Source organism: Sinocyclocheilus anshuiensis, unplaced genomic scaffold (assembly GCF_001515605.1).
Source record: "Sinocyclocheilus anshuiensis isolate Anshui unplaced genomic scaffold, SAMN03320099.WGS_v1.1 scaffold640, whole genome shotgun sequence".
Taxonomy (NCBI): domain Eukaryota; kingdom Metazoa; phylum Chordata; class Actinopteri; order Cypriniformes; family Cyprinidae; genus Sinocyclocheilus; species Sinocyclocheilus anshuiensis.
Window position 1 is genome coordinate 1,512,368 of NW_015554127.1, and position 14,357 is coordinate 1,526,724.

The window sequence follows — 14,357 nt, forward strand, 5'->3', positions numbered from 1 at the left end:
GGAGCACTGCCTGAGACAGCATTACACAAGAAGGTTCTCGCAAATGCCACCTATACTTCCCGCTCGATGCCTCAGCAAGAGGGGATATCCTGGAGCCCGGACATCCAGGAATTTTTTGCAGTGTCATGCCGGGGGCCTGATGATCAAGAAGGCTCCCGCAGAAACCTCTGACCTGGCTGCATGGTCCAGGAAGCATGAAGCCGGAACCAGGGCTATCATACCGGCTGGACACAATATCGACGAGTGAGGTAACACTGCCAGTCGAGCACCTGGTTTCTGAATCCAGCAAAGGGGTGCTCACAGAGGACCTACCTTAAAAAGGACAGAAACACACAGCTCCCGGAAAACGCTGCAAAGAAATCTCACAGAAGGTTTATACACACACAACCACCAGCACATTAAAAACATATATAATGGATCATACTCACCCACCATGGTTCCCGCGCCGGAGCCCCGTTCAAGAGGCGACTCAAAGAAGCCTCTAGCGTATTAAATATATATTTTTAATAAAAATGGATCGTACTCACCCACCATGGTTCCCGCACAGGAGCCCCGTTCAAGAAGCGACCCGAAGAAGCCTCTAGTCTGGACCATCAGTAAGGTGGTTACTATGAAGCCATAGAATCAAACGTTACATCATAGGTCCAGCATAGGAGACTGTAATGCAGAAAGTTCCTACCTAACCTCGGTCAGGTGGAGAGATGGTGGTTACAGGGGAATTAGGAAGGCGAAGATAAGGGCAGATGTAAAAGCCCCGAAGAAAATGAGTAGATACTCAAGTATCACTCTGATCCGGACGAAAGTGCTGATGCCTTGTCTGGATCACATCCCTAGGTCTTGCCTACCTCCTTTTGACCCGCGATTCCTTCTAACCCTACCTTTTTAAACTCTAAAACCCCTTTTTAAACTCATCAGCCGGATCCACCTGCGATCCCCACGAGCCCATCCTCCTCCGTGCCTCAGCAGCAGTGGGTCCAGTTCGAAGTTCCCTTGAAAGGGAAATGATGTTTAAAACAGTTGAGCTTCTTAATATTTTTGTGGAAACCAAATTCAGGATTCTACAATGAATATAAAGCTCAAAAGAACAGCATTTATTTAAAACAAATCTTTTGTAACAATTTAAAAGTCAGTACTGTCACTTTTGATCAGTTTAATGCATTCTTTCTGAATAAAAGTATTACTTTCTTTAAAAAAAAAAAGCTACCAAACTTTTGATGGTAGTGTACATCTCACAATGACGCTTTATTTCTCTCAATGAGACTTTTTTAATTAAGTAAAAATAAAAGTAAAAATGTAATATAAATTTGAAGACATAAATTCCTACAAGACATAAAGTCACTGTGAGATATAAAGTTGCAATGACCTTTTTTGTATCCTAAGGCGGAAATGGGCTCCCACAGTATTTATTTATTTAATTCATTATTCCAGATTAAAAGGGGGGGAAAAACGATGAGGTTGTAGACTATTGGAGTCTAATAATAATATTTATCTGAATAATAATATGAAAAAATTAATACAGATATTCTTAGTATGATATTTTCATAAATCTACAGTATGTGGGTTCAGTCTACCTCCACTCTGCCTCATTAAGCAGCTCCCTCCGTTGAGGCAGGGATTACTGGAGCAGTCTGGAGATGGGAAGAAGACACAGCCAGGAGACACTCCCACCATGTCCTCAATGGCAACCCCTAATGGACCATTTGAGTCCAAGGACAGTCTCTGTCCATTAAACAGCACAGAGTCCATGCAGCCCTGTAGGCTGTCTGATACAGGCAGATTGCGCCTGAGTCTGGAACCGAGACGTTGAGCGTGTCCACCCAGGACCACCTGGTCACCCAGGTTGAGGCAGTGGAGGGGACCGGGCGCGATGCCTGATGCAGAATGGAGCTGATCCAGATTCAGCCTGGCATAGTTACCCTTCACCTCAAGTTCTGCCATGTGCCATTGGCCATCATTCACCAGGACGCTGTGCACAGAAACTGTAGCGAGACCCCAGCCGCAATCCAACTGGAACTGCAGTCGGCCGCCCACTATCTAAGGAAAACATGCAGTCAATATTAAGAAATCTAATGGCAAAATTTAGGTGAAATGGAAAAATAAAGTTGCTATCATCCAAAGTACACTGCCAAGAAACAGCTTAAACCAGCTTAAGGTGATTTTCTGGTCTAAGCTGGTTTAAAATGGTTTAGTTATTTAGTTTCCCAGCCTGCCACAAAACACTCTAAAACCATCATAAAGACCACCCTAGACTAGTTTAAGCTGTTTTCAGACTTATCTAGGGACATCTGATTCTATTAGGGTTTATGTATACGGTACTGTATTTTAATATTCTTTTATACCTCTAAAACACTGTGGCCTCTTCCTCTGGCAAGCATTACTGTTCCTTCTCTTGAGAGAGTTTTTAACTTGAGCGTGAGCTTCACTTCTCTCATGCTTTCCCTCAGGCGATATTTAATGTAGCTGCTTTCATTAAATGTCATTGAAGATCCTCCTTGGAACAGAAAAAACAGAATAATAAATTAAAATAAAAACAGATGACATTTAAGTTGGGATCCTGGTCGCTTATGTCTGTTTTACACACCTTAAAACTGGCTGTAATAATAAATGACTTACTAAATAATTTTAAGCAATGGAAAATTGTAGACCATACTAAAAGGATTAACTAATGCTTCCACCACAATATCATACTGCCATACACAAGCAAAATACAGTAACTACAGCAACACTGGAACTGAGAAAATTGCTTTTTGATTGATTGATTGATTGATTTTTTTTTTTTTTTACATAGTTGAGCTAACTGGTAACTTAATGGACAGATTATAGTATAAGAGACCTGATAACAGCCAGAGTTCAGTTTTGACTCAGTGTACAGTTACTGCATTTTGCCTTTAGCTGCATAATAACTACAGTCATCGATTCTAAAATAAAACTGATCACTCAGTATGGTTTTTACAAAATGGTATTTTGGCAGAAATTAAGGTTACCATTATAATGTCTTTGTAATAGTAAAATACATCAATTATAATTACTCTAACAAAAGAAGTATAACACTGGGGAAGATAATTAAAACTGTTATGACATTCTCGTTAAGGATATAATAAAGGATACCCATTTCTCAGCTGAAGAAACTCATGTGTTTTATAATGTAGATGATTTACTGTTAAACACCTCATAGATCTTACTCAAGAGAAGCTGCCATTCTCTGCATTAAAGGGGTCCTATTATGCTCTTTTACAAAGTCTTGATTTTGTTTTGGGGGTGTACTAGAACAGGCTCTCATACTACGTTGTTCGAAAAACACATTATTTTTCACATATTTTACATTATTACAACACCTCTCTCCCTAGTCTGGCATGAACGGCTCGAATGACACTGTCTTCTCAGATAAGGAAATTAATTCACTGTTACCTGAGCATTTGACTTTGGCAGCACCTGTGCATATGCAGCTGTGTTTGTCTTGCCCAAAGCCTGACACACACTCATAGCCCTCTGGACATGGGCTGTTTACACAAGTGGTTTCATGCTTCAGGCACTTTCTGTCTGAAAAAAAAAAAAAAAAACGTAAGTTGAGATTCAACAAATGTACTTTATAGACTTTATTGTTTTACATACAATATTGTCAAAGCATCATTACACAATATAATAATTGTAATAATAATTTCTACAAATATTTGTACTTTTATTATTACAACAGCAACTATTATTATTACTACTACTATTATTATTTATTAATATTTGCATTAATAATAATAGTACAAATAATACTAAAAATACAATTGTAAAAAATATTATTATTATTAATGATAATAGTACAAATAACACAAAAATTATTGGTTTTATTAGGGATTGTATAAATTAGTTTTTTTTTAATCAAACACCATGAAAACAAATCATAATTTTATATTCTTTTATCTCTCTAAAACTAGAATTATTGTTGTTGTTGTTGTTATTATTATTAATAATAATTGTGCAATTCATTCTAAAAATAAATTTAAAAATAAACTTTTTTTAAATAAGAGTGTAAAAACAAGCCATGATTTAATATTCTTTTATACCTCTAGAACTATTATTATTATTGTGTAGAAATATTTATTTTAATGATAAAAGTACAAATAATAATACTAATAATCAAAATCTAATTAGGTAAAAATTAAGTATTCATAATATTTATTATTATTATTATTTACACATTGAAAAAATGTTTTTTTTATTTTTATTTTTTTTATTTCACAATTCAAAATGCAACAGCTTTATAGACTGTTACCCAGTTTATGATGGTAACATTGCATACCTGTGCACAGGCATTTGGCTGTCATGTGGTGTCTGGGTGTGACATAGCTCACTCGGGCAGTGCTGTATGTGGCCATACTGGTCTGGTTAAGCAGGACCACTCGTCTACACATACTGCCAGGACACTCAGAGCTTGAGCACTGACTATTCAAAACCCGCACTACATGTAGTCCTGTCATCTCTTTGATGGCTGCTCTGGAAGAGCTGAGCTTCTGAGAGAGGGCTTCCAGCGAGCTGCCACCTCGTCCTGATCTCTCAAAGAACAGAAGAACATCCAGGCTGTCGCCAGTTTCTGCAGTCTGTAGACTGATCAACTGCATGGCGCCCCTGCGGACTCCGGCGATACTGCGGACTGCTTTTTGGAAGTTTTTCCAGTGGTCCTGAATAAAATCCTCTGCAGTGATGCCAGCAAAGCACACAGAAACAGAACTGTCCAGCATCTGCTCTGTGACCCGCAGCACATTCAATGTAACACTGGCTAAGGCTGAGAAACGGCCGTCACTGGCTGAGACATTAAGCTGGTAATGACCCACGTCCAAGCCTCCGCAGGCCAACAGTCTGCCATCCGTGCCAATGACAGAGAACAAGCTGTGTGACTGTGGCTCCAGACTGAATGTGAGCGTATCATATTCATCTTGATCTGTGGCGTGGACCTGGCCCAGCATGCCTCCTAAATACTCATCTTCCAAGATCATGATGAAAACATCCAGAGAAAGCACAGATGGAGGATACACACTTGTCTGTACTACAAGCACACTGAGAGATGTGACTGATTTCAGTGAAGGCCTTCCATTGTCAGACACCTGAAATTAGACACAGAAGATTTTCCTTTTAGATTTTAGACTAAGGTAACAATTTACATTAACTTTTATTAATAACCCTAATAAACATATATAATGTATGACAGAATATTTGTTAAAGTACATACAAATAGTTAAAATTCAATTAAACTTTTTTGTATTTTTATTTAATTCATATTTGAACATACGACAATTAATATTTTAAGCAATGACTAACTTAAGGTTTTCATTTAAATAAATTAATAATATAATATAATTAATATAATATAATATAATATAATATAATATAAGCATCACATGATTCTTCAGAAATCATTAGAATATACTGATTTGCAGCTCAAGAAAAATTTCTTATAATTATCAAAGTTTTAAAAAGGTGGGCTGCTTAATATTTTTGTGGAAACGATGCACTTCAGGATTTTTTGATGAATAGAAAGTTCAAAAGAACAGCATTTATTTGAAATAGAAATATTTTTTTAAATTATATATACGTCTTTACCGTCACGTTTGTTCAATTTGATGCATCCTTGCTGAATTACAAATATTAATTTCTTTCTTTTCGTTTTCTTTTTCTTTCTTTTTTTTAATGGAGTCTTACTGACCCCAAATTTTTGAACAGTAAAGTAAATACAAAATGTGACATAATATTTATGAAATATAAAATTGGTCTATAAGTTAGAATAAGTAAGCTATAATTATGTATCTAACTAAATTCTGCCAATATTACTGGACTGTAGGCCGGAGCATTGTGGATAGGGAGGCTGTAAAAGTGTTTTCACTTGCCTGCTATGACACTTGTTCAACACAAGAGGGAACTTTTAACACATGACTCTTTACAAATGTCTGCATCACATAACACAATGGAATCTTCCACTAACAGGTACATTTTGGTATCAAATCAAAGACTTATTAATATTTTAGATTTGGGGGGGGGGTTACAAAAATTTATTCTGTTCTCAGCCTAAATATCAGGTTATCATCCTCTAATCATGTATAGTTTGTCCAACGTGTCTAAGCCACGGAAACTTGTCATGAGCCCAATGTGTCTGCAAATAACTACCTTGTATTTTTTATGATTTCAGACACATTTTTGCTTTAACTAATTTGGTTGGTTTGGTTTAAGGCTATTATTTTTTAATTCCTAAGGGGAAAATGTATACTTCGGGAACCCCATTCTGCTAAAGAAGTCACTGTTGCACTCTATCAGTGAGGGTCCCCTGGCTATTTGTGAAGCACCCACAGGGGTCCATGAAGTCCCAACAAATGAACAAAGCTCAGTTCTCACCTGCACTTGGAGTATATGCTGACCCTTTCTTAGTGGTCCAGCTGTCTTTACCACACCCTGCTGTTCTACGCTGAATGAGCTTGACTCATCACCCTTCGGAAAACTAAAGGAGAAAGGTGGCCCATTTTGAGGGGAGTCATTGTCTGTCACATTGAGCTGTAACACTGTGGCCCCTGAAGGCAGATTCTCCTACAGAAGAGAGAAAGATATCCAGAATCGCTCCAAAAGAACTGAGAGATTATAACATCACCTCTCACTGAGATTTCAGGCATGGAGTTTAGGAGAGAGAGTGTAGGATTTAATTTGCTCTACTCTATGGGAAAGTGTGGTCTTGCCTGGATGATGAGACTGTAGTTAGCCTGAGAGAAGACAGGGGGATTATCATTCACATCAGACACGGTCACGTTGATTGCAGCGCTGTCGGATTTGGGGGGATTTCCACTGTCGGAAGCCAGAACGGTCAGCATGTAACTCGCTACCTAATTTAACCGAGATGAAAAAGGCAGAAAAGATGGATTCATCCTTGGCTTTTGCAAGGAATTAGGAACACTGTTGTCAAGGCTTGTGAAGCTGTAGTCAAGGAGGAAGATGTTATTCAAAAAGCATTACCTTTTCCCTGTCCAACTGATGGACCAGTCGCAGTTCACCACTGCCTGCATCCATGATGAATGGACATGTTTGGTTGTTGTTCTCAATGGAATAGTGGATCCGGTTGTTTAAAGGCCCATCAAAATCATTCGCTAGTACCTACGGACAGGGATCATTACACTTGATGAAAATCTGTTAATCTCACATAAACCATATGCCACACATTTTATATATTGGTTTAGCAACACAATCAAAATACAATTTCATCATTTTAAGTAGATTAATGTGGTGCCTGTTCGCCCGAAACTTGTCGGCACAATGCCGAAGTGTTCAGGGTGGATGTTAAAGTGGTGCAATGCGGTTGCTAGGATGTTCTTGATGGTTGCCAGCGTGGTGCTATCCGCTTGGTAAGGTGTTATCATGGCTGTACCCACCATTGAGGTCCGCGAGGTCCGGAATTCAGTATTTTTTCCAATGTATACAATGAAAGAATTGCCTAATATTAACTCTACTTTGGTGCATCAAGGATATCGCACAGCACCAAGATAGCCGACTTTCTCACGAGCTGCTTTAGAGCTCTAGTAACGCTCGTCAACATCGAAATGTTTAAGATGACCCATCAAGTCAGATTAGGTGGGCTTTACTGTTCACAGATGCTGCTGAGTCAAATTCCAGCATGACTCTTCAGTTGAGAGATAAGATGCAAGAAGCTAAACTAAATATTTAATAATTGATAGATGTTTTACAATAGAAATGTTAAATAATTGACAGATATGGTATAATCAGGGATGCAAACTAACTTTTGTCTAATTTCGCCTTATGAATTTAATATAGGTTATGATTTATGTGGTTCATTTAATTCGTAATTGTCAATGTGATGAGACGAGAAACATTAACAGAGTTGTTTTCAGCATTTTATGCTGCCTAATGAATGTGCACATATTGTTAATGAATTTAATAAACTATATACCTGGTAGCTGTAGGTAAATTCATTTGTCTAATAAAATGTTTCATAAAACATACAGTATACATAAAATATCAGTTGACCATATGTCACTGACACAGTCACTGAGACTTTGAAAACATTGATTAATTCAGGAAAGAAACATGTTGCTGAAGCTATTTGAACATTGATGCTCCTACAAATTCATAATATAAAACACATTCCGCTAATGTTTATGTACTGTTTGAGACACATTTCTATAATTTAAATCCAAAATGCTGAAATAAAGGAAGTATAATTTTACTAAATTATTTTTAATATTTAACCCTTCTGTGTTTTCAGTTTGTAGTGTGGACAATTCATTCAAACATTCAACCTGATTCTCATGTGTAAGAATCTGCTTTCTGCTTGACAAACAATTAATGTTTGTCATAAATTGTTCTTTTTTTGTCCTTGAAACATCTTAAAATGCAATAAAAAAAATCAAAAATAACCTCAGTTTTTGGACCTCGGTATTTATAAAAACCTGTGTATGGCCCTGGATGTCATGAGTGTTTTTTGGCATTTTACTTTGTGGTTGTTGGGGTGTTCTGGGCTCTTAAGTAAGTTGTTATGCAGTTGATAGGTTGTTCTTGGAGAATTGGATGGTAGGCTGTTTAGTGTTGTTTGCCATGGTGGTGTAATGTGGTTAATAAGGTGTTCTGAATATTCTTAAAGCATGTTGCATTAAGAACAGAAAAGAAAAAAAAACAGCTAAGCTGGTTATAGCTGGATTAGACCAGCTTGGCCAGGCTGGGAGACCAGCTAAAAACAGCTACTTCCAGCTTAAACCAGCTAAGACCAGCAGGGGTGTTCTGTTTGTTTGGGTTTTATTAACTATGAAAATACTAAGTTGTGACAAAAAAAAAAAAAAGTGGTTGTAAACTTGTTGCATATAAAAACAGACCATATTGTGAAGTGGAAGTGTAAAGAGAACCTGAAACATAACTGCCATACATACTGCAAAACATAACTGCCTACACTATGGACCACTTCAAAGATACAGTGTAATTTAATGCAAACACATGCAAAACACTTACCGTCAGCACTGTACTCTCAAGTTTGGCGTCCTCACTGACTACAGCTAAGTAGATCTTCTGGCTGAACACAGGGCTGTTGTCATTGTTGTCAAGGAGGTGAATAGTAACACTAGCTGTGTCACTGAGCGACTGTTTTCCTCTGGTGGTGGCCTTCACTGTCAGGTAGTGCTGTGGAGACACCTCATAGTCCAGCGGCTCCATAACAAAGATGTCACCTGCAAACACAAACATTTACAGTGGAGTCCTCTTTGAGCCACACTGTCAGAGGGGAAACTGTGTGTGTGTGTGTGTCACCTGTTTGTGAATCAATTCGGAAAGCCCCTTGCTCGTTGCCGCTAGTGATAGAGTACATTGTCTGGGAAGTAATTTCCCGGTCCCTGCTTGCAGCAAAGACATTCAGAAGCTTTTTCCCTATCGTAACATCCTCAGGAACTGTGGAAACGTATTCCCTATGCTCAAACGCCAGTGAATGGTCATTAGCATCCAGCACTGTCACCACCACAGAGCTGAGAGAGGACAGTCTATGAGGAGAGCCCTGGTCTGTTGCTCGTACCCTCAGCACATGCATGGCCTTCGTCTGTCTGTCCAGGGACCTTTCTAAACTAATAATTCCTGAGCTCTCCTCGATTGAAAACAGACCTCCGGCAGAGTCTTCAAACGAGTAATGTATTTTACCGTTCATCCCTGGAGATAAAGAAACAAGAAAGAGTATTAGGAAAGGTCAGTTCTGGAGGTCTGCATTAGATTTCTAAAGGCCCGTATTAGATTTGTGGCAGCATGGGACTCTGGTGTGTAGGCTGGGAACAGGTGGTTGTTGGCGGAAGCAGTCTGTCTCAGAGTAGTTTTTAAAGTTCTCAGTTCCCTGTAGTGTTTTGAATTGAATTGAATCATTGAAAAAGTCAATTTAGTATGTTGAGTGTTCACACAAGTCCTCTTTTCATTCTTTCATTGAAAGCCCTTTGTTTATAGCAGAAATGGAGCTAATTTTTTTATTGGTTAACAATATAAGGTTTATAGGTGGTTGTTTAAATAGCTTAATATGCCAGAGCTGTGGTGCTGTGGGATATATGAGATGTCAGCACCCATCTCTCAAACCACTCAATATAAAAAATATCTTGTTAAATTTACAGTTTAAAAAAATGGCATCTGTGTTGAAAAAGGCATGATGCATCATCATATGTGGCCTGTCCATAAATCATGGCCAAAACTCATATACATGGTAGACTGTGCACTTGGTCATAAACACAAAATACCATCAGGGTATTAAAATATTTAAGTAAACATTAACTAAATAACAGAAAGTTAACACAAAACATCATCATGTACATCACTGATGACAAAAGCAAGAAACAAAACTATTCAAATAAAAAAAAATAATAATAATAATGAGATGTGCCACACAGAGACTTCTGCGAATGTCCTTTCACACACACACACACACACACACACACACACACACACACATATATATATATATATAATGGTAATTCATAGATTTTACTTCAGTTTTAATGTAAAATTACACGTGATGTTAAAAAATGTACAGTTTTTCACTGTATGGTCAGGTAACTTACAGTTAACCAGCTAACACTTTTTTCTATAGCATTTTTACAGTCTTTCTCTGTAAAAAAAAAAAAAAAATTTTGCACTTACTGTAAACAAGAGAAACAGTGATTTGTGCTGTGATTTATGCTCTTTGTAATTAAATTCATGATGCTTCATGACAAAAATGCAGCCTAAAATAAAGACACATAGTTGAGAAGAGTAAACAAGTTGAAAAATTGGGCTTAAATTGAGTAGAAGTGGGCATAAGCATACCATTATATCATTAAGTCATGAGTGGGTTGAAATGATAACACTCTAATGCCCGGTTCAGACTACACGATTTTAGCCCGATTTTGCCACGATTTGCTTGACGTAGGGTGTCGTGGGGATTCGTAAACGACAATGGGCATCGGGACGCAAGATTCCATCGTTTCAGCACGTGTAGTGTGCAGTGTTGGGGGTAACGCATTACAAGTAATGGAGGTCTGCATTAGATTTCTAAAGGCCCGTATTAGATTTGTGGCAGCATGGGACTCTGGTGTGTAGGCTGGGAACAGGTGGTTGTTGGCGGAAGCAGTCTGTCTCAGAGTAGTTTTTAAAGTTCTCAGTTCCCTGTAGTGTTTTGAATTGAATTGAATCATTGAAAAAGTCAATTTAGTATGTTGAGTGTTCACACAAGTCCTCTTTTCATTCTTTCATTGAAAGCCCTTTGTTTATAGCAGAAATGGAGCTAATTTTTTTATTGGTTAACAATATAAGGTTTATAGGTGGTTGTTTAAATAGCTTAATATGCCAGAGCTGTGGTGCTGTGGGATATATGAGATGTCAGCACCCATCTCTCAAACCACTCAATATAAAAAATATCTTGTTAAATTTACAGTTTAAAAAAATGGCATCTGTGTTGAAAAAGGCATGATGCATCATCATATGTGGCCTGTCCATAAATCATGGCCAAAACTCATATACATGGTAGACTGTGCACTTGGTCATAAACACAAAATACCATCAGGGTATTAAAATATTTAAGTAAACATTAACTAAATAACAGAAAGTTAACACAAAACATCATCATGTACATCACTGATGACAAAAGCAAGAAACAAAACTATTCAAATAAAAAAAAATAATAATAATAATGAGATGTGCCACACAGAGACTTCTGCGAATGTCCTTTCACACACACACACACACACACACACACACACACATATATATATATATATAATGGTAATTCATAGATTTTACTTCAGTTTTAATGTAAAATTACACGTGATGTTAAAAAATGTACAGTTTTTCACTGTATGGTCAGGTAACTTACAGTTAACCAGCTAACACTTTTTTCTATAGCATTTTTACAGTCTTTCTCTGTAAAAAAAAAAAAAAAATTTTGCACTTACTGTAAACAAGAGAAACAGTGATTTGTGCTGTGATTTATGCTCTTTGTAATTAAATTCATGATGCTTCATGACAAAAATGCAGCCTAAAATAAAGACACATAGTTGAGAAGAGTAAACAAGTTGAAAAATTGGGCTTAAATTGAGTAGAAGTGGGCATAAGCATACCATTATATCATTAAGTCATGAGTGGGTTGAAATGATAACACTCTAATGCCCGGTTCAGACTACACGATTTTAGCCCGATTTTGCCACGATTTGCTTGACGTAGGGTGTCATGGGGATTCGTAAACGACAATGGGCGTCGGGATGCAAGATTCCATCTAGTTCCGCCTACTCGATGACATCACGCGCGTCGTTAAAGACGGTACGCGATGAATGGTCGGGAAGCAACGTATAGTCTGACATGTTTCTTGTCCACGACATGACAAGATTTTAGGAGTCAAAATCGTGTAATCTGACACAGTGACTATCGTGACCGACAAAAATATCGTGTAGTCTGAACCCGGCATAAGGAGAGTGTCTGGACTTGCAATGAAACCCAAGGGATGCAAAAATGAGCCTATTCCTCTAGTCTGTTTCATATTATAGTGGAGTAGGATGGCATAAATATGATCTGATTGCTTCTTGTTGGGTTAATTTGCAGTTTATATGCTCATTAGTGCAATGAGAGCAGACCTTGTTGTTAGTGTCGCCCGGTCGTCCAGCCTAATTGCCTCTGACTAATTAACGCCTATGAAAATCCTACGATGACAGCTGAGTGAATTGGAATTAATCACTTCAAAATCTCCCCTTCAATCAGCAAATGCTCACGAACACATCTTGTTGATGGTAATTTCTGAAAGAACCACTAATTACAAGACATCCATCCGGGTAGTTGTTTACTTTAGTCATTAGTACCCACATAGTGTTTGCAAGACAGACGGGCCTTCAAGTGACCAAGCTTTGAAGAGTAATGATGTGGCAGAGAATGGAAAGTATGCATGTAACTTCATCTGAACAAAGGAGATGGGCATCTCGCCATTTAGTGTTGAGACTGAAGCCCAGATGGACAAAAATAATTCAATAATAATTTGAAGTCAAACGCAACAGTCACTTTAGATGTCAGAAAAGGAAAAAGTGATCTGAACTTTAATTCCGAGGCAGAAAGTTCAAATTATCTGCAGAAAATTAGAGTGCATACCACTGCGAGAAAGTAATTGTTACCTTTGTAGGGAGAAAAGACAATTATGCATGAGGAGCAAAGATTATATTCAGCTGTCCCATTGTCAGGGAATGCTGCACGCTGAGTGAAGATGAGAGTGATGAAATGACACGCAGAGAAAAAGATGGCATTGACTAAAAACTACTGATGCAACAACAGCTTAAATCAAGATACACACTGCTGGAAACAACTACTGTACATCTAACTACAGTCTAACAAATTGTTCTTCATGATTGTATGAGGGAATTTAAACAAACATTGTTAGCAAACAACAGAAATGGTTGATAATGTTGTAAAGTTGTTCATACCAGTATCTGCATCGAAAGCCTCTAGCCGTGCCACGTACGTCCCAGGTTGTGTATTCTGAAAAATACTAACATGATGTTTTTCAGATGTGAATTTGGGGGCGCTGTCATTAACGTCATCGACTGTGATGAGCACAGAAGCTTGGCAGAAACGATCGCCTCCGTCCACTGCACGCACAGTTAGATTGTACACATCTGTCATCTCTCTGTCCAGGGTTACCAGTGTTCTCACTGCACCTAGAAGAAAGATATGAATATTTATGCTACCGTTCAAAGGTTTAGGAGTCAGTACTTTTTTTAAAAGAAATTAATAAAGAAAGAAATTTATTCAGCAAGCATGCATTAAAGGGATAGTTCACCCCAAAATAAAAATTACCCCATGATTTACTCACCCTCAAGCCATCCTATATCCTGGCTCTTCTAAGCTTTATAATGGCAGGGAATGGTGGTCAAGATTTTGAAGCAAAATAAAGTGCATACATCCATCATAAAAAGTACTCCACATGGCTCCGGGGGGTTAATAAAGGCCTTCTGAAGTGAATCAATGTGTTTGTGTTAACCCCCCGAAGCCATGTGGAGTACTTTTTATAATGGATGGATGCACTTTATTTTGCTTCAAAATCTTGACAGCCATTCACTGCCGTTATAAAGCTGGGAAGAGCCAGGACATTTTTTTATATAACTCAGATTGTATTCATCTGAAAGAAGAACGTCATATACACCTAGGATGGCTTGAGGCTGAGTAAATCATGGAGTAATTTTCATTTTTTGGTGAACTATCCCTTTAAATTGATCAAAAGAGACAGTAAAGACATACTGTTACTAAAGATTTCTATTTATCTTTCTATTTATATTTCTATCTGTTTTCAACATGGATAAGAAATGTTTCTTAAGCATCAGCATATTAAAATGATTTCTGAAGGA

General features: G+C 37.7%; 1 protein-coding gene across 1 annotated transcript in view; it reads right to left on the reverse strand.

Annotated features, from left to right (window-relative positions):
• LOC107670168 (protocadherin Fat 1-like) overlaps positions 1 to 14,357 on the reverse strand; it is a 33,578-nt gene that overhangs the window by 6,207 nt on the left and 13,014 nt on the right. Inside the window, exons 10-19 of the mRNA XM_016462683.1 lie at positions 13,437 to 13,670; positions 9,280 to 9,669; positions 8,986 to 9,200; positions 6,985 to 7,122; positions 6,711 to 6,854; positions 6,376 to 6,564; positions 4,292 to 5,093; positions 3,409 to 3,540; positions 2,340 to 2,491; positions 1,572 to 2,034 (exon numbers count right to left, since the gene is read on the reverse strand). Of these exons, the coding sequence (XP_016318169.1) occupies positions 1,572 to 2,034; positions 2,340 to 2,491; positions 3,409 to 3,540; positions 4,292 to 5,093; positions 6,376 to 6,564; positions 6,711 to 6,854; positions 6,985 to 7,122; positions 8,986 to 9,200; positions 9,280 to 9,669; positions 13,437 to 13,670 (2,859 nt within the window). The remainder of the gene's footprint in view (positions 1 to 1,571; positions 2,035 to 2,339; positions 2,492 to 3,408; positions 3,541 to 4,291; positions 5,094 to 6,375; positions 6,565 to 6,710; positions 6,855 to 6,984; positions 7,123 to 8,985; positions 9,201 to 9,279; positions 9,670 to 13,436; positions 13,671 to 14,357) is intronic.